The sequence below is a fragment of the Cherax quadricarinatus genome, chromosome 79 (genome assembly GCF_038502225.1).
Source record: "Cherax quadricarinatus isolate ZL_2023a chromosome 79, ASM3850222v1, whole genome shotgun sequence".
In the NCBI taxonomy this organism is placed as follows: Eukaryota; Metazoa; Arthropoda; class Malacostraca; order Decapoda; family Parastacidae; genus Cherax; species Cherax quadricarinatus.
In genome coordinates this window covers 6540284-6565283 of record NC_091370.1, presented here as the reverse complement: position 1 = coordinate 6565283, position 25000 = coordinate 6540284, and the positions used below count along the sequence as shown (strand labels likewise).

At 45.4% G+C, this 25000-nt stretch overlaps 1 protein-coding gene across 1 annotated transcript in view; it reads left to right on the top strand.

Moving 5' to 3' along the window:
- Positions 1-8356: 8356 nt before the first annotated feature.
- LOC128702769 (G-protein coupled receptor GRL101) overlaps positions 8357-25000 on the top strand; it is a 208386-nt gene continuing 191742 nt past the window's right edge. Inside the window, exons 1-3 of the mRNA XM_070101807.1 lie at positions 8357-8510; positions 16725-17186; positions 20354-20458. Coding sequence (XP_069957908.1) covers positions 8432-8510; positions 16725-17186; positions 20354-20458 — 646 coding nt within the window. The 5' untranslated portion in view covers positions 8357-8431. The remainder of the gene's footprint in view (positions 8511-16724; positions 17187-20353; positions 20459-25000) is intronic.

Below are 25000 nucleotides of genomic sequence, written 5' to 3'. Positions count from 1 at the left end.
TCTATTAACTGTTAAGTAAATGGACATAGATGTAGCTAATGTGACATTTGATTTTGGCAACGTTTCGCTCTCTAGCAGGTTTGTCAAGCTTGACAAAGCTGCTGGAGAACGAAAGGTTACCACAAAATGTGACGTTATTTGCACGTGTGTCCATTTACCTAACACTGTCGGTAATTCTACCATCATTACTAATCTATGAACTTCCACGTAAATATTTACAGTAGGATGATCAGTGGGTGATATGAGACTTTTCCATATGTCTCCATTCATTTGCTGCCCTTGTTCGATTATCAGTAAATAGCTTCCTGGTGAGAGAATAAGTGGTTGTGGTGGACTATCCGCCAGGAAACAGGACAAGTGTTTCCTGACGCGATTTAGATGATGATCCGTTGCCAGGTGAACATCCGTTGAGGGACCACAGCTAAGATTTACATGAGATAAAAAAGACAGAGAAACACTCACTACTTTTCAGGGTAAGATAATATAAGTTATATAAAATCTGGAAGAAATGTTACGAACAGTGGTAATTTTTTGTACATGTTATGGGTATTCATAGATATTATGAAGACACAGTGAAGTACAACAATGACTTATTTTCCATTATTAATGGTTATAAATGACCATAATTTTTAAAGGGGTGGACCGGTAAGCCAGCGGAAGGCCTCGGTCAGATGACCAAAAGCTCCAAAGGCGGGTCATCATCTGACTAAGACCCGCGTCAGGAAACATTTGTCCTGTTTCCTGACGAACCTTACCTAACCTAACCTAACCTAACTTATTTTCCACTAAAGTGCTTATTTTTTCAGAAACTTGCATGTGGCGTTTTATATCCAACATTTATCCATATTAAATATATGAAACGTAAATCACAAAGCATATACGTCAATGACCTACTATGAAGGATAACGTTAACAATAAAATTAATATTTTTCCACCTCTCTGCAGCTTCATTCATTAGGCATTCTTAAGCTCTAATCTTAAACTGATTTATACTATAACCTGATTTCGCACGATCAAGTAACATTCCAGTCTTTCAGTGCTGTATAATACGTGTTTGAAGCCTCGCTATCTGTTGTGAGTACTTCGAATTTTTATCCACTCTCCCTCATGCAATATTGACTTTGATTCCTAATCTTTACGGATTTTGAAACTAGATTCTCTTGGATACTGATCGTTAATGATTGTGTATATGGTTGAGTTTAAGCTCTATCTGCCGTTTTCAACAATTTTTGTTGTAGCAGTTTATGGTCAAGTGTAGTGCCCACACGGTGAGCTTTTAAACGTTGGAAGATAAATGGTTCAGAGAACCGACAAGTTGATATATTAGACACTTGTGCAACACTTAAGTATCTTCATTGTGGAAACGTTTCGCCACACAGCGACTTCATCAGTCCAATACAAAGGAGAATGGTGAGACTCAGGAGTTCGATTACCACAAACTCCTTCTGATCTTCACCATTTTTCTTTGTATTGGACTGATAAAGAATAAAGAAGCCCAATTGTTGCACATGTATCTGGTTTATCAATTTTACTACGTGTGTTTTAATCCATCGTGTCTGTATTTATATATTCTTTCATTTAGTAGTTCATCCTGACCCAGAGGTTCTCTTGGTCCTGGTCCAGCATGAATCTTGGTCCTGGTCCAGCATGAATCTTGGTCCTGGTCCAGCATGAATCTTGGTCCTGGTCCAGCATGAGTTATTTGTGAGATGTTGTTTACGTGGGTTTCACTACATGATGTACATGATGTTGTACCTGGTACATGATATTGTACCTGGTGCATGATATTGTACCTGGTACATGATATTGTACCTGGTACGTGAGTCAGATACAGGTTCTTCCATACCTGCACTAGTTACAACCGTCCCTTACTACAGAACTTTAAACGTTATTCGTCTGTTTTACTACGTCGCTAACGCACGAATCAAAACATATTCTTACATATTTCACTGAGTTGACTTAAGAAATCGTAATGACACGATTGCAAATAAACCATACCCCCGGCCGGGATTGAACCCGCGGTCATAGAGTCTCAAAACTCCAGCCCGTCGCGCTAGCCACTAGACCAGCTAGCCACAATAAGATTCATCCAACTAGGTATATTTCTACACCATAGGAAAGTTAGCACAGGCACCTCTGTGACCACAAATGCAAGTTTTTACAGACGAATCTCCAGCTAGCGTGGCCGTGACGAACTCTAGCTCAAGTCCCTTCACTGCCGTCAACATGACTTAAGAAATCGTAATGACACGATTGCAAATAAACCATACCCCCGGCCGGGATTGAACCCGCGGTCATAGAGTCTCCAAACTCCAGCCCGTCGCGCTAGCCACTAGACCAGCTAGCCACAATAAGATTCATCCAACTAGGTATATTTCTACACCATAGGAAAGTTAGCACAGGCACCTCTGTGACCACAAATGCAAGTTTTTACAGACGAATCTCCAGCTAGCGTGGCCGTGACGAACTCTAGCTCAAGTCCCTTCACTGCCGTCAACATGACTTAAGAAATCGTAATGACACGATTGCAAATAAACCATACCCCCGGCCGGGATTGAACCCGCGGTCATAGAGTCTCAAAACTCCAGCCCGTCGCGCTAGCCACTAGACCAGCTAGCCACAATAAGATTCATCCAACTAGGTATATTTCTACACCATAGGAAAGTTAGCACAGGCACCTCTGTGACCACGGGTTCAATCCCGGCCGGGGGTATGGTTCACTGAGTTCCTCTTGAGACTCGTTCCTCGTTATACAATACTTTAAAATTATTTCTTTTCTTGATTTTTACGTTTTGAGTTATAAACCACATTATTATTATTATAATCAAAAAGAAGCGCTAAGCCACAAGGGCTATACAGCATTATAAACCACAGCCTCGTTTTTTTCCCCTGGGTGCCCTGGCAGTTTTGTGTCTTATCAACCATTGTTTTAAGAACATAAGAACATAAGAACGAAGGAACACTGCAGAAGGCCTACTGGCCCATGCGAGGCAGGTCCAAGTCTCCTACCGGCTTAAGCCAATGCACCCAACCCAGTCAGGTCAGGTCACATTGACTTAAGGGAGGAACACGGCAACCGACCTGTTAGCACAAGCTATCAGGTCTAACTCACACCCACCCACATCTACTCATGTATTTATCCAACCTATTTTTAAAGCTACACAACGTTCTGGCCTCTATAACGGTACTTGGGAGTTTGTTCCACTCATCCACAACTCTATTACCAAACCAGTACTTTCCTATATCCTTCCTGAATCTGAATTTTTCCAACTTAAAACCATTGCTGCGAGTCCTGTCTAGGCTAGATATTTTCAGCACACTATTTACATCCCCTTTATTTATTCCTGTCTTCCACTTATACACCTCAATCATATCCCCCCTAATTCTACGTCTTTCTAGAGAGTGCAGTTTCAGGGCCCTTAGTCTATCCTCATAGGGAAGGTTTCTGATACATGGGATCATCTTTGTCATCCTCCTTTGTACATTTTCCAGAGAATTTATATCCATTCTGTAATACGGTGACCAAAACTGTGCAGCATAATCTAAATGAGGCCTAACCAAGGATGTATAGAGTTGAAGAACAACCTGAGGACTCCTATTATTTATGCTTCTTGATATGAAGCCAAGGATTCTATTAGCTTTATTGCTAACACTTATGCACTGTTGTCTTGGTTTCAGATTACTGCTAACCAGAACTCCTAAATCTTTTTCGCAATCCGTAATATTAAGATCTACATTATTTAGTTTATATGTGGCATGGTTATTGTCCTGTCCAACATTTAGAACTTTGCATTTGTCTATATTAAACTGCATCTGCCACTTCTCCGACCACTGCATCAGTCTATTCAAATCTTCCTGGAGTGCTCGAATGCCCTCGTCAGAATGAATTCGACGGCCTATTTTGGTGTCATCGGCAAACTTGCCGATGTCGCTCTTTATGCCCTCATCTATGTCGTTTATGTAGATTGTGAACAGCAGGGGGCCCAACACTGACCCCTGTGGAACACCGCTCGTGACGCTACCCCACTCTGATTTCTCCCCATTTATGCAAACTCTCTGCTGCCTATTTGTCAACCATGCCTCTATCCAGGAAAAAATTTCTCCTCCTATTCCATGTGCTTTAATTTTCCTCAATAGTCTCTGATGTGGGAGCCTGTCAAAAGCCTTACTGAAGTCCATATACACAATATCATATTCATTACCATGATCTACCTCCTCAAATACCTTAGTGAAAAAAGTTAATAAATTCGTAAGGCAGGAACGCCCCTTTGTAAAACCATGCTGAGATTCGTTGATTAATTTATGCTTTTCAAGGTGGCTACGAACTGCCTCGGCAATTATTGATTCCATAAATTTTCCCACTATGGAGGTTAGGCTTATTGGTCTATAGTTCGAAGCTAAGGACCTGTCACCTGTTTTGAAAATAGGTATCACATTTGCCATTTTCCACTTATCTGGCACCATGCCAGTTTGTAGTGATATGTTGAAAAGATTAGCCAAAGGTGTGCTAAGCTCCTCTTTACATTCCTTTAGAACCCTTGCATACAGTTCATCAGGGCCTGGGGATTTGTTAGGTTTTAATTTACCTCACTGCAATGTTTCACACCTGTCACCTCACTGCAATGTTTGCAAGAAGCACAATAGCTGTATTTTTCAACTATAAAGAGGATTGGTTAATGGGATTTGAAGGCTATCACTACACAAGCGCCGTTAAGACCGCATATCACCTATTCACCATCAGTCAAGAACACTTTAAACCCTAAATTTAAGAATAAACTCTCAGGGTATATACACTGAGATACACACCTCTCGGAGTATATATATTTCTTTCATTTTGATTCATTTGCCTTTAATGGACGTTGAAGCCTATCGACTACGCTTAAAGCTGCATGTCACATGCTCACAACTAGTCAAGAATACTTTAATACCTAAAATACAAATTGAACTCTTAGCATATATACACTGAGAAACATACACCTCTCGGTATATACATGATCACCTAGTATCAACAATACGTAAAACACTGATTAAAGTGAATTATAAATGTTTAGGGTGGCTCGTGATATGGTAGGCAAAGCTCTCTTTTCACAAGTTGAGGTGTCCGGGTTCGATTCCCGGCAAGGGCGTAAACATTGGGCTTGTTTCCTTAAGGTACCTGCTATCCCTGTTCACCCACCAGTAAAATGGGTACCTGGTGTTAAGTAAAAGGACACAAGTGCAACTAATGTGACATTTATTGTGGCAACGTTTCGCTCTCCAGCTAATGGCTTGATAAAGCTCCTGGAGAGCGAATCGTTGCCACAATAAATGTCACATTAGTTGCACTTGTGTCCTTTTACTTTACATATTGTCGGTAATTCTACCAACTTTGTTACTACCTGGGTGTTAGTCGACTGGTGTGGGTCGCATCCTGGGACAACAATGATCTAATTTGCCCGAAATGCTCAGCATAACAAGGGGCTTTCTATATAGTAGTATATCATTGATGTCAGTTATGGTCTGTATACCTTGTACATGTAAAAATATTATTAAAGATTAGCCGGTATTCTCCCGGCCCGGGCCTTTTCCAAGTGGTGGCCCGGCCTTGGCTCCCTCTTTAGGGAGTGTCTGAGACCTAAGTCTCCCATGGGAGGAGGCACAAGTACCTCCTCATCTTTAGGACCAACTGTCCCCAGGCCTAGCCACAAGCTAGGCCTCTCTGGTCTGCCATCCCCTCCCCAAGGGGGCAAATGGGAATGACAGTCTTATGAGCTAAAGGCTCGGGCTCAGGCACCTACCCTACCCTAGAAGGGCTGGGCATGGTGTCCATCAAAAAAAAAAAAAAAAGAAAAAAAAAAAGTAAAAATATTATTATTATTATTATTATTATTATTATTATTATTATTATTATTATTATTATTATTATTATTATATCTTTCATTCTCATGTGAGCAGATTATTATTATTATTATTATTATTATTATTATTATTATTATTACTATCAAAAAGAAGCGCTAAGCCACAAGGGCTATACAGCGCTGCTCATGTGAGCAGAGAAACGGTGTCTCTTCATCTCGCTAACTAATGCATTTACGTTTTTTTGTCTGAGTCAGTTTTTAGAGAACTTGAATCGCAAATTTCATTTCGTGGGCGATTTTCTCTTCTGATGTTTAACATGTATGCAAGTGACCAGGTTAGTGTAAACATCGTCGTTTCCAGTGTTAACTCAGACTGAACGACAAATAACCGGTGCTTTATTGTGTTTGTGAACTGCTGTTCCTTTAGTAGATGAAGAAGACGAAGAAAGACAATAATTATGATTATAACAATAATAATGATGATTTTGGTGGGATTATTAACCTGGAGGGTTATTAACTCAGGATAACCCAATAATGTCAACATGTCATTGAGTCCTGTCTATCTTACCCTCACGGCTGTCTTATTACCTTCGACCTAATAACCCAGGAGCTTCCAAGAAAGCCAAGCTGCGTTGTCTATGAAATATTTCGCGACAGGAGAACCTACAGTGGTTGTCTGGGTTCTCAGTTTTCCTTCAAAGTTGTCGTTTATAACTTTTGAACACCTGGTTTAATCAGGTTCAAAAAATTTTCAGCACCTGCTACTGTATCTAGGAGATGACTCACGATGCCTCTGGGAAACACAGATCCAAAAATTATTTTGGTTTCTGCATGATCAATGAGAACGGATCCTCCGCTAGGCTTCAAACTTTTAATACAGGTGCAACACGCATAGGATTGAACTGATATTGGATTGTTTAGCCGCTAATTTCTAGGTTTTATTACTTGGATTAATATAGAATACTAATGACTCACGAAATCGTATGACACGATTGCAAACAAACTATACCACGGGTGGGGATAGAACCCGCGATCAGAGAGTCAAAACTCTGTGGCTAACGAGACGATCTGGAGTTCTGAGACTCTGATCGTGGGTTCTATCCCCACCCGTGGTATGGTTTTCTTTACACTACTAATATTTAATTAAGCTTAATAAGGCCTCTTCTAAACAAATTAAAGGTTTAATAAACCAATAGTGGTTTATATCACATGATATAAACCACGGTGTGTATTTGCAGCTATGAGTTTTATTAATCCATATACTGGGGATTAAAGACTGCTGGATTTTAGCGCGCAGGTGATTTCCAGCTTTAATGACCCTCGTTCTGCCTTTACAAAAATAGCAAACTAGTTAAACGGCTACCCAACCTTTAGAAACAGAAAACGTTATTCGGATTGGTAGGATATAATTCAGTGGCCACTTTATTAGGTACACCTATACACTTGCTCGTTAATGCAAATATCTAATCAGGGGTGTAGCCAGGAGCGTTGTCCGGAGCGTTGTCCGGGGCGTTGTCTGGGGCGTTGTCTGGGGCGTTGTCTGGGAAGAGAAAGTAGTGTTACTTTCCCGGGGTCAGTACCTACTAGGAGGGCCAGGATTAGATCGTCTTGTATATTTTAAACAAGGTGAGACTGTAGGGTGTTCCCTACTCAGCCAGGAGTGAGTGTCTCACACCGCTTGTTGAAATTACAAACACAAAATTACTCACAAAATCGTAATGATATGATTGTCAACAAGCTGCATTAAGGATGGTTTTAGAACTCATGGCTAGTGAGTCGTAAAACTCCAGGCCAGTGAGTAAGCCACTGGGCCAGCTGGCCCAGTGGCTTACTCACTGGCTTACCCAGTGGCCTCGGTCAGATGACCAAGGCGGGTCATTATATGACTAAGACCCGCGTCAAGAATATTTGTCCTGTTTTCTTCCCTCAAGGGAGGTTCCTTGACGCTGGTGAAGGGCTCTTGATCTAGGGAATTGGATCTGTGCTCCAGTTCCCTGAATTGAATCTGAATATCTTCCATATTCCCCCTTCCCCACAGGCGTTTTCTGACAAACATTTTACCTACCTAATAAGTATGATACTTTTTTATATTTTCCGTAGAGGGGGGAGGGGACCTCCAACACTATGAGAGAAACGTCTTAGGGTTACCAGAATTAAAATGGGGAAAACGTGTCGAGAGGGGAGATTGTGGTCATGGCGTCAGTCAAGCATAACACCATGAGTCAAAGCCTCGTATCATTCCATTTTTTCCTTATTCATATTATATTCGCATTATTGGGGGAATTTTCGCTTTCTTGTAAGAAGTTAGATCTGCCAGCCTTGCACATGTACCAGGCTGATATGGTTAATCTGTGACGGTATTTAAAATTACTGCCCTCTCATCATATACCAGGCTTTACTTCCCGTCTCCCATTTTCATGACCTTACGGGTGCAGAAAGTCAGTTTTGCCACCCGCCCACCAGGTGACCAGCCTCTAGTACAGCCACGGACTTGCGAGTCTGGGTACTTATTGTCAGATTGTTAGCCACTACTCGCCTGTTATCCAGGTTACATGGAACACCTTAAGTTTCGTTAGTGCTGCTTAGTATCAGTGATGTCGTGCTGGTTTCGTGAGGTTCGGGGTAGTTATCGTGAAGATATTTCAGCAGTGAATTTACACCGTGTCTATACATGTATGTATTTACGGATGTATAATTTATTTTGTCCTGCTCGGTGATGTGGTATTTTCACATATTCCATTTCGGCTATCTGTAGGATAGGACTTTCTGAGAGATGTTATGTACCTCCCATGTATCACCCTTCAAGGGGGGGGGGTCGTGATACTGATGAAGGACTCTGGTCTTGCGAATGAAGGTCCTCTTCCCTTCCTTGAATCAAACCAAAGAGCCTTTAATTTCTTCATGGATTTAGCACCTCTCATAATAATTCTCAAGTATCAGTCACGTAAGCTTTCCTGAAAGTCAAAAAAAAAAATGATCAGAACTCTTAGTGGAATGCTTGACGATATCTTCATTAACCTAATGTACAAAACCATCCTATGTGATAATGTGACAGGAAAAAAATAGCTAAAGTTTGTTTTTACAGTGTAAATTCCTTGTGGCTTAGCGCTTCTTTTTTATTATAATAATAATAATAATACAGTGTAACTATCTTAGAGTAAGGTAGCAGCACTGCTAATTTACCAACATTTGTCAAATAATAACAAGTGGAGATATAAATATCCGAGGCGACGGATATCAACATCGTCAGTGTGATGGGTGGGGGGGTGTCGGGTGCCGGGGGGGGGGTTTCTCGCTGTGCTAAGAGTACAGTACCCCTCATGGAAGGTTCCTTGATGTTGGTGAGGGGCTCTTGATTTAGGGAATTGGAACTGTGCTCCAGTTCCCCGAATTAAGCCTGAATGCCTTCCACATCCCCTCCCCCCCGGGCGCTGTATAATCCTACGGGTTTAGCGCTTCCCCTTTGATTATAATAATAATAATAAGAGTACAGTATACTTGACAAGTGTTTTCCTTATCGTATTTTAGCACGCTTGTCCTTCTCCACTCTGCCTGCTCAGCATATCGATCTTGGGGGGGGGGGGGAGCCAAATACCAGTTCCTTTCGTCCCCTGTGCTACAAATTTTTCAGGAGTTAAGAGCTTTTTGGAGAAATGTCGGACATCGATTTAGCCCGGGTGCATGTCTCCCTCTCAACCCACCTCCACTTTCCCTGTCAGTGAACGCATTTATTTTTCCTCTTATTTTTCTCCCCGATGTGGGCAGTATTTCCTTCTCGGACAAAGAGATATTCAACACAATTTTGACTGTGTTGGTCCTTAAAACATTGTGCACCCTTCAAAATTCCATTTTTTTTATTTTATTTATTGGTACCATCTTGCAATTTGTTGCAATAATGTCATCTGAAGGAATCTTGTGACAGTAAGAGGATGTTGTCTATCACGGCAGTAATTGCCTGAGTTGGCCAGTACCAGGTTTCAATGTTTCTTCTTTTTCTTGGGGCTTTATTACATATTTGTTTTACTAAATCAGTTGAATGGTTTTTAATGGTCCTTTTGCAGCAAAAGATTCCTGCTCGGGATGGGGGGCACAGTGCCCAGGAAAACCAGGGATTCTACACATCGGACAAGTATATCTAAAATACTCTGGTTACCTCAACCACATCGTCAGAAACGAGAAACACTGCAGACTATATGTGGCATCCTCTTCAGCAAAGTACCCACAGCACGAGCCATTGATCTAATGTGCCAGGAAACTGATGACTATCTTCCTCTTCCAGCCTCGAGTATATGGATCTCGCTGAGCAGTGTTGGCTTTAACTTTTTTTTAAATTCTATCTTTCAGCAGTCTGTGTTGTCGGTCATTTACATTGACCATCTCGAAGCCGAGCAATTTTCCTCCATTAACCCTTCCATGTTAATTTGCCTCTGCTCTCCCAGAAGAATTTTCCTTCATTAACTGTTCCTCGGTAATTTGCCCCTGCTTTCCCCGATGAAATTTCTTAACCCGTCCCTGGTAATTTGCCTTTGCTTCCCACTAACGAAATGTCCTCCATTAACCCGTCCTTGATTATTTTCCTCTGTTTTTGCCGTTGCTGGGTCACCTGGACGTGGTTTGTTCTTAGGGGTAAGGGAAGCCTCATCTCTACGAGGGGTGCCACTCTCTTCACAGAGTAGTTGCTTGGCATAAATGGTGGGGATATTTCCCATTTCATTTAAATTTGCATGCACTTCTAGTCGATGACATAGATGGTTTGATGGACACGGATTGTGGAATGCAAAAAAATTTTTTTTTAATTTACTTACGTTGTAATTCTGAATCCTGCAATACGAGAGTGAATTTGTCACGACAGTGGAAAGTTGATATTACTGGTGCAAGTTTAATATACGTACAGTGTTAGAAACGGGATATGTCTAAACAGCTGTGTAAACAAGAGGCTTCAGTGTTCGCAACCGACGACAACCTGGCTCTGCTGTGTCGACACCTCGTCAATAAATAATCGCATTACACTGCATTCTTTTACGTTCGCCCACTTGACATACCTTTTTATAATTACACGTTTCAGGAGAGAAATATGAATAGAACATCTGAGACTGTAGCAACAGATGACAGTGACACAAAGACATGAGAAAAAAGATTCTTTGTTTATAGAGGAATATGACGGTCCTTTCTCAAGTGATTATATATGTCGTGCCGAATGAGTAAAACTTGGGATTTTAAATAGCAACGCTCTTCTTGCCGAATAGGGCAAGCGAAAAATTGTGCATGAAATAATTTCGCAAAAATCATTCTGAACAGAACAGAGGTGTGTGTATGACTGATCAGTTAAAACAAATCATACCACGGGTGGGGATTGAACTCGTGGCCAATGAATCGTAAAACTCCGAGAGTTTTAAGATTCGCTCACCACAAGTTCAATTCCCGCCCGTGGTATGGTTTGTTTGCAATCGTGCCATTACGATTTCGTGAGCCGGTACTGTTCAATTAATTATCCATTAGTCATTAGTTGAATCCAATCCAAGAACCTGCCTTTCCATCCTGGATAATCTGGATTACTTTACACAGGTCAGTTTGTTCCCAGGAGTAGACATGTCTACGGGTATCCTTTAAGTTCAGTGGATGGACCTTTCATAAAGGCCAGTACTCATAACGTATAAATGCGCACTCAGTGGTATTGGTAACAAGCAGTTACCGTGGTGATGTGTGGGGCTTGTTGTATAGGATATACTTCAGGAATTCCGCGAGATACGTGTATGAGCAGCCATTTGCACTCCGGTTCGTGAATGAGAGAAGTCTTCTCGTCTCTTTGAACGTGCGTGTTAATGAAGGGCAGTGTCATCGACATTTGTTATGTGATTAGAAGTGTAACAATGAAGGGAAGTCTCCCTCTCTGCTAGGCTTATATTGTGATTAACCCGGCGTTACGAGGAGAGGTTCGTTCGCCTGTACAGGTCTATGAAGACTCGTCAGTGTCATCTCGCTTTCGTTATGTGACTGACGCTCATCGCGTGGGTAGGCTGTGAGCTGGTAGTTGGCACAAGTGCGTGCCCACTGTTGTCATTTGTGTATACTGAGACAAAAGTAATCATATATACTAAGTTAATTATTCTATATGTAACTCAAACTTAAGTACTTAGAGGTGGTATATTAGCCTATAGGGGCTTCGTTACTAAATTAGTGGAAATATTCCACCGTCTGATGTAGGCTCACGCATCGCTATTGGGCCGTGCGGACGTGCTGCGCAGTAGCTCCTGATTGAGTTGGCATTTGCGCAGTGTTGACGTGTACTTGGCTCTGTGAAGACCTGTTTGCGCGCTCTCTAGAATTGAAGCAAGATGCCCTCCATCGAGCAACTTTACCAACAGCTTAAGGAAGAATTGAGGTTGGCGAATTTGGAAATTAGGCGATTGACCGAGGAAAACAAGAAGATTCGTAGTCCTCCTGTTTTGAGTCCTCAGGTCAAGAAGGGAAACTGGTCAGTGGCTGGACAGCAGGGAAAGAAGTTGACGATTAAGAAGACGAATGGAAAGGTAGAAACGATGAAGAAGAAAGAGACTGCCGTGGAAACTGTTGTGGAAACATCCAATACATTCTCAGTGCTACCCGACGAATGTGAGTTGACTACTGGGAACGACACGACGAAAGACATTAAGGAAGGTAAGAATATTGTTGTTGTTGGGGATAGCCAATTTAGGTATATGGATAGGGCGTTCTGCTTGAAGGACAGGAGTAGGAGACAGAGAGTTTGCTTTCCTGGGGCTGGGATGGAGGATATTGTTAGCCGTCTGGATGACATCATGAGAGGTAATGGGAGCAATCCTATTATCTGTCTCAGTGCTGGAGGCAACGATGTTGGCAGACGTAGGAGTGAGGACCTGATTAGCAGGTATAGGTCAGCAATAGAAATAATTAGAAGTAAGGGTGGGAACCCTCTCATATGTGGTATTTTGCCAAGGAGGGGAGTTGGAAGTGAATGGTTGTCCAGGGCAATTGGTGTCAATTGCTGGCTGGACAAATACTGTAAGGAAAATGCGGTAACATTCATTGACAACTGGGACCTCTTCTATGGCAGAAATGACATGTATGCTAGGGATGGGGTTCACTTATCTAGGTGTGGGGTGGGAGCACTGGCAACTGCAGTGGAGGGAGCAGTTAGGACTTTAAACTAGGAATAGTTAGTGGTATGGGTTTTGGCAGGAAAACAGTGAAGTCCCAGTGTAGTAATATTACGAGTTCTAGGGAAACTAGTAATAATAAGAACGAGATAGATATTGAAAAGCCAGGGACCTTGGGTGATAAGGACAGTAATAGGTTTAGTAGGAAAATAGAAATGAGCAGGAAGGGTAAAGAGAAAGGAGAGTCTTTCAATGTTTATTATGCTAATTGCCGTAGTGCTAGGAATAAGATGGACGAGTTGAGATTAGTTGCTAGTGTAGGTAACATTGATGTATTTGCCTTAACTGAGACGTGGTTTAATTCAAAAAGTCGGGACATGCCTGCGGAATGTCATATTCAGGGTTTTAAATTGTTCCAAGAAGATAGAAGTATTGGGAGGGGGGGTGGGGTGGCATTGTATGTCCGAGATCGCTTGAACTGTTGCATAAAAACGGGTATTAAGTCTGAAGTAACACATACAGAGTCTGTTTGGATAGAATTTTCAGAGGGGCATGAAAAACTGATTTTAGGAGTGATATACCGTCCCCCTAACTTAGATAGGGACCAAGGGAAACTACTATGGGAGGAAATTGTTAAGGCCACAAGGCACGATAATGTAGTAATTCTAGGAGACTTTAACTTTAGTCATGTTGATTGGAATTTCTTGACTGGGAATTTAGAATCGTACGACTTCTTAGAAGTATTTCAGGATTGTTTTTTGAAGCAGTTTGTGACAGAACCTACAAGGGGAAATAACCTGCTTGACTTAGTTATGGCAAACAATGAATCCCTTGTTAATAATTTAGAAATTTCAGAGGAACTGGGTGCTAGCGACCACAAGTCAATTACATTTAGCATTGAATGGAAGTACGATAGTAGCGATAACTCAGTAACAGTCCCAGATTTTCGCTTAGCAGATTACGATGGGCTTAGAGAACACTTATCATCTGTTGACTGGGGTAACGAAGAGAGCTATCAATATGACAGTTTTCTGAACACTATACATGCTGCTCAAAGAGCGTTTATCCCATATAAAGAAATTAGATCAAATAGAAATGACCCAAAATGGATGAATAATAGGCTCAAATATCTACTAGGGCATAAGAAAGGAATTTATAGGCGTATCAAAAGAGGTGAGGGTCATCTTATGAATCAGTATATTGACATTAAGAGGGACATTAAAAAGGGGATAAGAAAAGCTAAAAGGGACTATGAAATTAAAGTTGCTAGGGATTCTAAAACTAACCCAAAAAGTTTTTTCCAGGTATATAGAACAAAAGTTAGAGATAAGATAGGTCCCCTTAAAAATAACTATGGGCACCTTACTGACAATGAGAATGAAATGTGCTTGATTTTAAATAATTATTTTCTCTCAGTTTTTACACAGGAGGACACTAACAATATTCCAGTAATTAATTTTTACAGTGGGCTAGAAGAAGATAAATTATGTAACATCACAGTCACTAGTGAGATGGTTGTGAGGCAGATAGACAGACTGAAGCAAAATAAGTCGCCGGGTCCTGATGAGGTTTTTTCAAGGGTTCTTAAGGAATGCAAAATGGAACTCTGTGAACCATTAACTAATATTTTTAATTTATCTCTTCAAACAGGTGTAGTGTCTGATATGTGGAAGATGGCTAATGTAACTCCTATTTTTAAAACAGGGGACAAGTCGTTACCGTCAAATTACCGCCCAATAAGCCTGACCTCAATTGTAGGCAAATTACTAGTCAATTATAGCTGAGATTATAAGAAGCCATCTCGATAAGCATAGCTTGATTAATGATACTCAGCATGGATTCACAAGAGGCCGGTCTTGTCTAACTAATTTATTAACTTTCTTCAGTAAAGCTTTTGAGGCTGTTGACCACAATAAAGAATTTGATATTATTTACTTAGATTTTAGTAAGGCTTTTGATAGAGTTCCGCACCATAGACTGTTAAAGAAAGTGGCAGCTCATGGCATTGGGGGAAAAGTGCTCTCGTGGATCGAGTCATGGCTCACTGACAGGAAGCAGAGAGTGTCCATAAATGGGGTTAAATCCGAGTGGGGATCTGTAACAAGTGGCGTTCCACAGGGATCAGTCTTGGGCCCGTTGTTATTTATAATATATATCAATGATCTTGATGAGGGAATTACTAGTGATATGAGCAAATTCGCCGATGACACAAAGATAGGTAGGATAATTGATTCAAACGTAGATGTTAGGGAACTTCAGGAGGATTTAAACAAACTCTATTCTTGGTCAGAAAAGTGGCAGATGCAGTTCAATGTAGATAAATGCAAGGTTCTGAAGCTTGGGAGTGCCCATAACCCTAGTACTTATAAATTAAATGATGTAGAACTTAGCCATACAGATTACGAAAAGGACTTGGGGGTTATGGTGAGCAGCAACCTTAAACCAAGACAGCAATGCCTAAGCGTACGTAATAAGGCAAATAGATTACTGGGATTTATATCAAGAAGTGTAAGCAACAGAAGTCCAGAGGTCATACTGCAGCTTTATACATCATTAGTAAGGCCTCACCTTGATTATGCAGCTCAGTTCTGGTCTCCGTATTACAAAATGGACATAAATTCGTTAGAAAACATTCAGCGTAGGATGACTAAATTAATACATAGCATCAGAAATCTTCCTTATGAAGAAAGATTGAAGACTCTTAAGTTACATTCACTTGTTAGACGAAGAATGAGAGGAGACCTGATCGAAGTGTATAAGTGTAAGATAGGTATTAATAAAGGGGATATTAATAAGGTCTTGAGGATGTCTCTCCAAGAGAGAACGCGCAGTAATGGATTTAAATTAGATAAGTTTAGATTTAGAAAGGACATCGGAAAGTATTGGTTTGGAAATAGGGTAGTTGATGAGTGGAACAGTCTACCTAGTTGGGTTATTGAGGCTGGGACTTTGGGTAGTTTCAAATCTAGGTTGGATAAGTACATGAGTGGGAGGGGTTGGATTTGAGTGGGACTTTCACATCAGAGCTTATTTCTTGGGTGGCATTGAAAATTGGGTAGGGCAAATGTTTTGTTAGTGGGATGAATTGTAAAGGACCTGCCCAGTATGGGCCAGCAGGCCTCCTGCAGTGTTCCTCCTTTCTTATGTTCTTATGTTCTTGTTACAACCAAACACTCTAATGCCTCTAACAGCATCTTACACCTCTTCCCCTCCTCTCAGGCTTAGGGATACTCTCATATCACATGGACTGGGAATGGTCCGAACTCGTCACAGAGATCCACACGAGCAGAAAGCGTTTAGAAGCACATCTAAGACTTTTCCCCAACCCACATCATAGTCAAGAACCGGAACAAACGTCAGGCTTTTACAGTCTCTTTATCAATATTCCTGGGTAGCGGAGTACTTTGGTATCAGATGCTTCATCCTTGAATCACTAGCCACTTCGCCTTCACCAGACGCGTTTCCTTCCTCTTATATTTATCAGCATGTCTTTGACTTCCTAGATTCACTTCACAAAGTTGGCTACATGTGAACGAAATTATGTATACTTCTATCAAGGTTATTTTACCTTCCTGGAATAGTACATGGCTTGTTCAAACCTCCTGAATTGGAACTAGATCCTGCTTTATTATTAAGTTGCCTTCCATGTGGTGCTCAATTCTTTCCATACACAGTGTTATTTAACAACACTAGCAGCAAGCTTATAGTAGTGAAGATGGTATGTACTGTTGTTTCTTAGACTGAGTAACTGTTTCATTTTTTCTCTTGTCAGGTACATCAGGCAGGACCAAGATATTCTCGACGAACCCTTTAGGAAGTTTAAGGGGCGCTGAACGTTCCAAGAATTCACAAGACAACTTCTATATTTCGGAAAGTGTACCTCTGATCTCTGAAGAACACTACTCGAGCGACAGGGTCGTCCTAGCGAGTCCTGGTGACACTACCATCCCTGTGAACCCTGCACACCCCGGGAGTCACGGTACAGGCAGAAACTTCTTTATTATTAGTCAAGAAGGCCTACGTGGAAGACATAAGGATGTCCGCGCTGGCCTTTCAGATGTATTAGCAATACAGGGAGGCGGAAATGGTATGGGAACTGATTTGGTATCCTGTAACGGGTCATCCAGCACCTCGGTGTTCGTGTGTCGCCTCGGAGAGTGCATTCCCATCTCCCTCAGATGTAACGGCGTCCCTGACTGCACTGGCGGAGAGGATGAAAGTGTCAGAGAATGTGGTGAGTATACTAGTATCATTATATGTAAGTAATAAATTCATAACGCCGACAAGTGGCAAAAGACAGAGGAGAGAGGCCTTTATTAGATAAACGTTTCGCCCAAAAGTGAGCTTGCATGGTAAATCAGGCAACGGGAGGGGTTTGAACCCATGGCAAGTGAGTCTTAAAACTCACAGGCCAGTGCGTTAACCACTCGACCACCTGGCTCTAATAGAGTTCATCTCACAATGTGAAAAAGTTAAGCTTCATATATGGGATCCTGGGCTGGTGGTCAGTTATAAAATAGCTTGAGTAGTTGTACAACACCAAGAAAACTAAATTTACTTTCAATATATAGGTCATATTATTATAATGACAGGGGCGCTAAACCCATAGGATTATACAGCACATGTGGGGGGGGGATGGAAGGTATTCAGGCTCAATTCAGGGAACTGGAGCACAGATCCAATTCCCTAGATCAAGTGCCCCTCACCAGCATCAAGGAACCTCCCTTGAGGGGTATATAGGTCATAGAAGTCTCCATTGTAAACACACCGTCTCACGGATGGTCAACAGTACCGACAAGATAAAGAATTACACATTTCCAACATCTGGGTGGCTTTATTTGTAAGCTTTTCACCGTACAGTGGCTTTATTAATACAAGGACATAATGTGAAGCATGTAGAACTATATGGAATATGAGGTAATCAGTCCCTCAGCCTTGGAGTTGAAGAGCATCGTAGTCTTAGACTGAGCACCTAATCAAAGGCTGAGGGACTGATTACCTAATTTTTTCTTCACATGAATTTGAACCTGTATTGATAAAACCACTAGCTTCCGAAACTTCTACAAATACAGATTTGCAGAGGTTGCACATATTTCTCAGTTCTTCATACTGCATTCGGTGGGCACGCCCACGCCCACACCCACGCCCACACCCACGCCCATATGGCTTGGGACGGAACCAAGATACTATTTCAGGAAAACAAAATTAACGTAAATGTTCTTTGGTTTACAAATGCGACTCCCAGAGCACACACATGATACGTCACATTTAGATTAACACTTACAATTATGTGAGACGTGTATTCAGTTATCAAGACATTTTAATGAGGCTCCATTTCGCCCACCAGGGGTTTCACCAGACTGAAGAATCCCCCAAGTGAGCGAAACGTATCCTTAAAAGATGTCATGATAATCGCATACTTCTCCCACATCATGGAACAAGGGAAACGTAGCACTTGGCTTTTCACTCTCGGCTTCTTTCATCTCTCCAAGACGACTCTTCCACTGTCTACCAGACTACCAGCCCTGGGCGTCACATATAACTCTTCCATTGTCTACCAGACTACCAGCCCTGGGCGTCACATAACTCTTCCAGTGTCTACCAGACTACCAGCCCTGGACGTCACATATAACTCTTCCATTGTCTACCAGACTACCAGCCCTGGGCGTCACATAACTCTTCCATTGTCTACCAGACTACCAGCCCTGGACGTCACATATAACTCTTCCATTGTCTACCAGACTACCAGCCCTGGGCGTCACATATAACTCTTCCATTGTCTACCAGACTACCAGCCCTGGGCGTCACATATAACTCTTCCATTGTCTACCAGACTACCAGCCCTGGGCGTCACATATAACTCTTCCATTGTCTACCAGACTACCAGCCCTGGGCGTCACATATAACTCTTCCATTGTCTACCAGACTACCAGCCCTGGGCGTCACATATAACTCTTCCATTGTCTACCAGACTACCAGCCCTGGACGTCACATATAACTCTTCCATTGTCTACCAGACTACCAGCCCTGGGCGTCACATATAACTCTTCCATTGTCTACCAGACTACCAGCCCTGGGCGTCACATAACTCTTCCATTGTCTACCAGACTACCAGCCCTGGACGTCACATAACTCTTCCAGTGTCTACCAGACTACCAGCCCTGGGCGTCACATATAACTCTTCCATTGTCTACCAGACTACCAGCCCTGGACGTCACATATAACTCTTCCATTGTCTACCAGACTACCAGCCCTGGACGTCACATATAACTCTTCCATTGTCTACCAGACTACCAGCCCTGGACGTCACATAACTCTTCCATTGTCTACCAGACTACCAGCCCTGGACGTCACATATAACGCACCAACTTTTAACCTTCGTGGGTCGAGCGGTTAGTTATAATTATCTAACTTTTATTACTGTGCCCTGTACAGCACATTAGTGGGCGAAACTCTCTAGACATTAATACTTCAACGCATAAAAATAGTTTTTTCCATGATTACACAGTTGAGTGACGTTGTAAACAGTATCATGAACGTAGGCAAAGTTCCCTACGTTTACCAGCCGTCTTATGAAATAGCCTCTCTGCCAGATTGCAAAACGTTTACCTGGCTCCTTTTACCACTTTTTTTTTATATAGGCCCATTCATACATAAATTTTATTGAACTCCCTGCTGTTTTGATAATGGAATTGAAATTTTAGTTAATGTATAATATACGAACAAGTTTTGATTGAAGAATTTACAGCATAAATATCCTCTCAGTGGAGGTACCTTGGTGCCGACAAGGGGCTCTTGATACCAAAAATATGATCTAGCCTCCTTTATCCCAGACGGATTTAGCGCTTCTCTCCCCCATAACTTTAATATACTCAAAAAGTGGTGATGTATGACCACTCGGGTTTACAGCTTAAATTTAATATAATATCTGAATGTCGTCAAGCGTAATTAAAATAATCTTTGATGTGTAATCAGACATTTTCGTTCATTATTTTTCTGTAAGGTAATTTTTACTCAAAAAAATGATGTAATTAACACGACCTAGTGGAAATATGACGTATTTTGAAAATATTATAAAAGGCAGCACATGTATAATTATTATACAGCAGCCATGAAGGAAATATTTGAGACGAAAGTCTCATGACCTTATTAACCTGGTTAATTACCCGGTCTGTTCACGACTCTAAATGCTGGTTAATATTAACATGGCGTTATTAACCAGTATTCACATCTGTGGATAATCCTTTTAAGGGGATATAGATGCGGGTGAAGGAGGATCTTGATCCATGAAATTGGAGCTGCCCTCTTCCCCTTTCTGATCCTTTCAGGCTTGGAACTGAAAATAGTAATATATTTGATATTTTCTTGTATGATGCTGGTGATCGATCATTGCTGCCACAGGTTGCCTGCCCAACGAGTTCCAGTGTGGGGAGACTTGTATAGACTCCGTCCAGCGATGTGACACACTGCCCCACTGTCCTGATGGCCTGGACGAGCAACACTGTGGTAAGTTCTTGTGTATCTCGCTCTGTATGGGAAGAGTTCCTCTGGGTACACAGCCTAAAATTTTGTAGGCCCCTGGGCTACATGTACTGTGAGGCCCCTGGGCTACATGTACTGTGAGGCCCCTGGGCTACATGTACTGTGAGGCCCCTGGGCTACAGGTACTGTGAGGCCCCTGGGCTACAGGTACTGTGAGGCCCCTGGGCTACATGTACTGTGAGGCCCATGGGCTACAGGTACTGTGAGGCCCCTGGGCTACATGTACTGTGAGGCCCCTGGGCTACATGTACTGTGAGGCCCATGGGCTACAGGTACTGTGAGGCCCATGGGCTACAGGTACTGTGAGGCCCCTGGGCTACAGGTGCTGTGAGGCCCCTGGGCTACAGGTACTGTGAGGCCCCTGGGCTACAGGTACTGTGAGGCCCCTGGGCTACAGGTACTGTGAGGCCCCTGGGCTACAGGTACTGTGAGGCCCCTGGGCTACAGGTACTGTGAGGCCCCTGGGCTGCAGGTACTGAGGCACTTGGGCTACAGGTACTGTGAGGCCCCCTGGGCTACATGTACTGTGAGGCCCCTGGGCTACAGGTACTGTGAGGCCCCCTGGGCTACATGTACTGTGAGGTCCCTGGGCTACAGGTACTGTGAGGCCCCTGGGCTACAGGTACTGTGAGGCCCCTGGGCTACAGGTACTGTGAGGCCCCTGGGCTACAGGTACTGTGAGGCCCCTGGGCTACAGGTACTGTGAGGCCCCTGGGATACAGGTCCTGTGAGGCCCCTGGACCACAGGTACCGTGAGGCCCCTGGGTCACGGGTACCGTGAGGCCCCTGGGCTACGGGTACAGTGAGGCCCCTGGGCTACAGGTACCGTGAGGCCCCTGGGCTACAGGTACCGTGAGGCCCCTGGGCTACAGGTACCGTAAGGGCCCCTGGGCTACAGGTACCGTAAGGGCCCCTGGGCTACAGGTACCGTGAGGACCCCTGGGCTACAGGTACCGTGAGGACCCCTGGGCTACAGGTACCGTGAGGGCCCCTGGGCTACAGGTACCGTGAGGGCCCCTGGGCTACAGGTACCGTGAGGACCCCTGGGCTACAGGTACCGTGAGGGCCCCTGGGCTACAGGTACCGTGAGGGCCCCTGGGCTACAGGTACCGTGAGGGGCCCCTGGGCTACAGGTACCGTGAGGGGCCCCTGGACCACAGGTACCGTGAGGGCCCCTGGACCACAGGTACCGTGAGGGCCCCTGGACCACAGGTACCGTGAGGGCCCCTGGACCACAGGTACCGTGAGGGCCCCTGGACCACAGGTACCGTGAGGGCCCCTGGACCACAGGTACCGTGAGGGCCCCTGGACCACAGGTACCGTGAGGGCCCCTGGACCACAGGTACCGTGAGGGCCCCTGGACCACAGGTACCGTGAGGGCCCCTGGACCACAGGTACCGTGAGGGCCCCTGGACCACAGGTACCGTGAGGGCCCCTGGACCACAGGTACCGTGAGGGCCCCTGGACCACAGGTACCGTGAGGGCCCCTGGACCACAGGTACCGTGAGGGCCCCTGGACCACAGGTACCGTGAGGGCCCCTGGACCACAGGTACCGTGAGGGCCCCTGGACCACAGGTACCGTGAGGGCCCCTGGACCACAGGTACCGTGAGGGCCCCTGGACCACAGGTACCGTGAGGGCCCCTGGACCACAGGTACCGTGAGGGCCCCTGGACCACAGGTACCGTGAGGGCCCCTGGACCACAGGTACCGTGAGGGCCCCTGGACCACAGGTACCGTGAGGGCCCCTGGACCACAGGTACCGTGAGGGCCCCTGGACCACAGGTACCGTGAGGGCCCCTGGACCACAGGTACCGTGAGGGCCCCTGGACCACAGGTACCGTGAGGGCCCCTGGACCACAGGTACCGTGAGGGCCCCTGGACCACAGGTACCGTGAGGGCCCCTGGACCACAGGTACCGTGAGGGCCCCTGGACCACAGGTACCGTGAGGGCCCCTGGACCACAGGTACCGTGAGGGCCCCTGGACCACAGGTACCGTGAGGGCCCCTGGACCACAGGTACCGTGAGGGCCCCTGGACCACAGGTACCGTGAGGGCCCCTGGACCACAGGTACCGTGAGGGCCCCTGGACCACAGGTACCGTGAGGCCCCTGGATCACAGGTACTGTGAGGCCCCTGGACCACAGGTACTGTGAGGCCCCTGGACCACAGGTACTGTGAGGCCCCTGGACCACAGGTACTGTGAGGCCCCTGGACCACAGGTACTGTGAGGCCCCTGGACCACAGGTACTGTGAGGCCCCTGGACCACAGGTACTGTGAGGCCCCTGGACCACAGGTACTGTGAGGCCCCTGGACCACAGGTACTGTGAGGCCCCTGGACCACAGGTACTGTGAGGCCCCTGGACCACAGGTACTGTGAGGCCCCTGGACCACAGGTACTGTGAGGCCCCTGGACCACAGGTACTGTGAGGCCCCTGGACCACAGGTACTGTGAGGCCCCTGGACCACAGGTACTGTGAGGCCCCTGGACCACAGGTACTGTGAGGCCCCTGGACCACAGGTACTGTGAGGCCCCTGGACCACAGGTACTGTGAGGCCCCTGGACCACAGGTACTGTGAGGCCCCTGGACCACAGGTACTGTGAGGCCCCTGGACCACAGGTACTGTGAGGCCCCTGGACCACAGGTACTGTGAGGCCCCTGGACCACAGGTACTGTGAGGCCCCTGGACCACAGGTACTGTGAGGCCCCTGGACCACAGGTACTGTGAGGCCCCTGGACCACAGGTACTGTGAGGCCCCTGGACCACAGGTACTGTGAGGCCCCTGGACCACAGGTACTGTGAGGCCCCTGGACCACAGGTACTGTGAGGCCCCTGGACCACAGGTACTGTGAGGCCCCTGGACCACAGGTACTGTGAGGCCCCTGGACCACAGGTACTGTGAGGCCCCTGGACCACAGGTACTGTGAGGCCCCTGGACCACAGGTACTGTGAGGCCCCTGGACCACAGGTACTGTGAGGCCCCTGGACCACAGGTACTGTGAGGCCCCTGGACCACAGGTACTGTGAGGCCCCTGGACCACAGGTACTGTGAGGCCCCTGGACCACAGGTACTGTGAGGCCCCTGGACCACAGGTACTGTGAGGCCCCTGGACCACAGGTACTGTGAGGCCCCTGGACCACAGGTACTGTGAGGCCCCTGGACCACAGGTACTGTGAGGCCCCTGGACCACAGGTACTGAGGCCCCTGGACCACAGGTACTGTGAGGCCCCTGGACCACAGGTACTGTGAGGCCCCTGGACCACAGGTACTGTGAGGCCACCAGTGATATTTTCAAAAGGAAAAATAATCACAACCCTCCAGCTGGCGGAGGCCCCTGGCTGTAGCCCCTGGAGACCCTCCAGCTGGCGGAGGCCCCTGGCTGTAGCCCCTGGAGACCCTCCAGCTGGCGGAGGCCCCTGGCTGTAGCCCCTGGAGACCCTCCAGCTGGCGGAGGCCCCTGGCTGTAGCCCCTGGAGACCCTCCAGCTGGCGGAGGCCCCTGGCTGTAGCCCCTGGAGACCCTCCAGCTGGCGGAGGCCCCTGGCTGTAGCCCCTGGAGACCCTCCAGCTGGCGGAGGCCCCTGGCTGTAGCCCCTGGAGACCCTCCAGCTGGCGGAGGCCCCTGGCTGTAGCCCCTGGAGACCCTCCAGCTGGCGGAGGCCCCTGGCTGTAGCCCCTGGAGACCCTCCAGCTGGCGGAGGCCCCTGGCTGTAGCCCCTGGAGACCCTCCAGCTGGCGGAGGCCCCTGGCTGTAGCCCCTGGAGACCCTCCAGCTGGCGGAGGCCCCTGGCTGTAGCCCCTGGAGACCCTCCAGCTGGCGGAGGCCCCTGGCTGTAGCCCCTGGAGACCCTCCAGCTGGCGGAGGCCCCTGGGTTACATCCCCTAAAGCCCATGCCTTAATCCCGGCCAGCCTCTGGGTCGTATTTCCTTTGAAAGTCTCTCTCCAGCACCCACAGAGTTAGTTGTGCAGCTTAAGTGGTTAGTTTATTATGCACCCAATGAGCGGTAGCGCATAAAATAGGATTAGGTCACAATGGGTCTCAATCAAACCCCGACTGGATATTGTTACGTAGCAGAAATTATTAGTCATTTCGTATATTACAATTACTTTATGTAGCTAATGTACACAATACACTTTGGAAATACAATCTCAAAAACGTAATTATCTTATCGCAAAAATAAAAAATGGTCATAAATGGGTTGTAACCTTATATAAAGTTTTTTTTCTAGTCAACGTGGATACAGTCTCAAGATTTCAGATATCTTATTATTAACAAAAGTGTTTTGCCATATCCTGTAAGGTTTACATGGAGGTGTCTCTGAAAGACTGGATGTTTGGACACTCTGAGAGCTAATGCCCCAGTGTATGGCCCTGGCCACAGTCTGCATTTCATGTCAGTGGCATCTCTGTACAAACCTTACGACCAGATATATTTATTAACCTAGCATTAGTCTAACAGCAACATCATCTTGCGGTCTACTGACCTTGTTAGTCTCCATAAA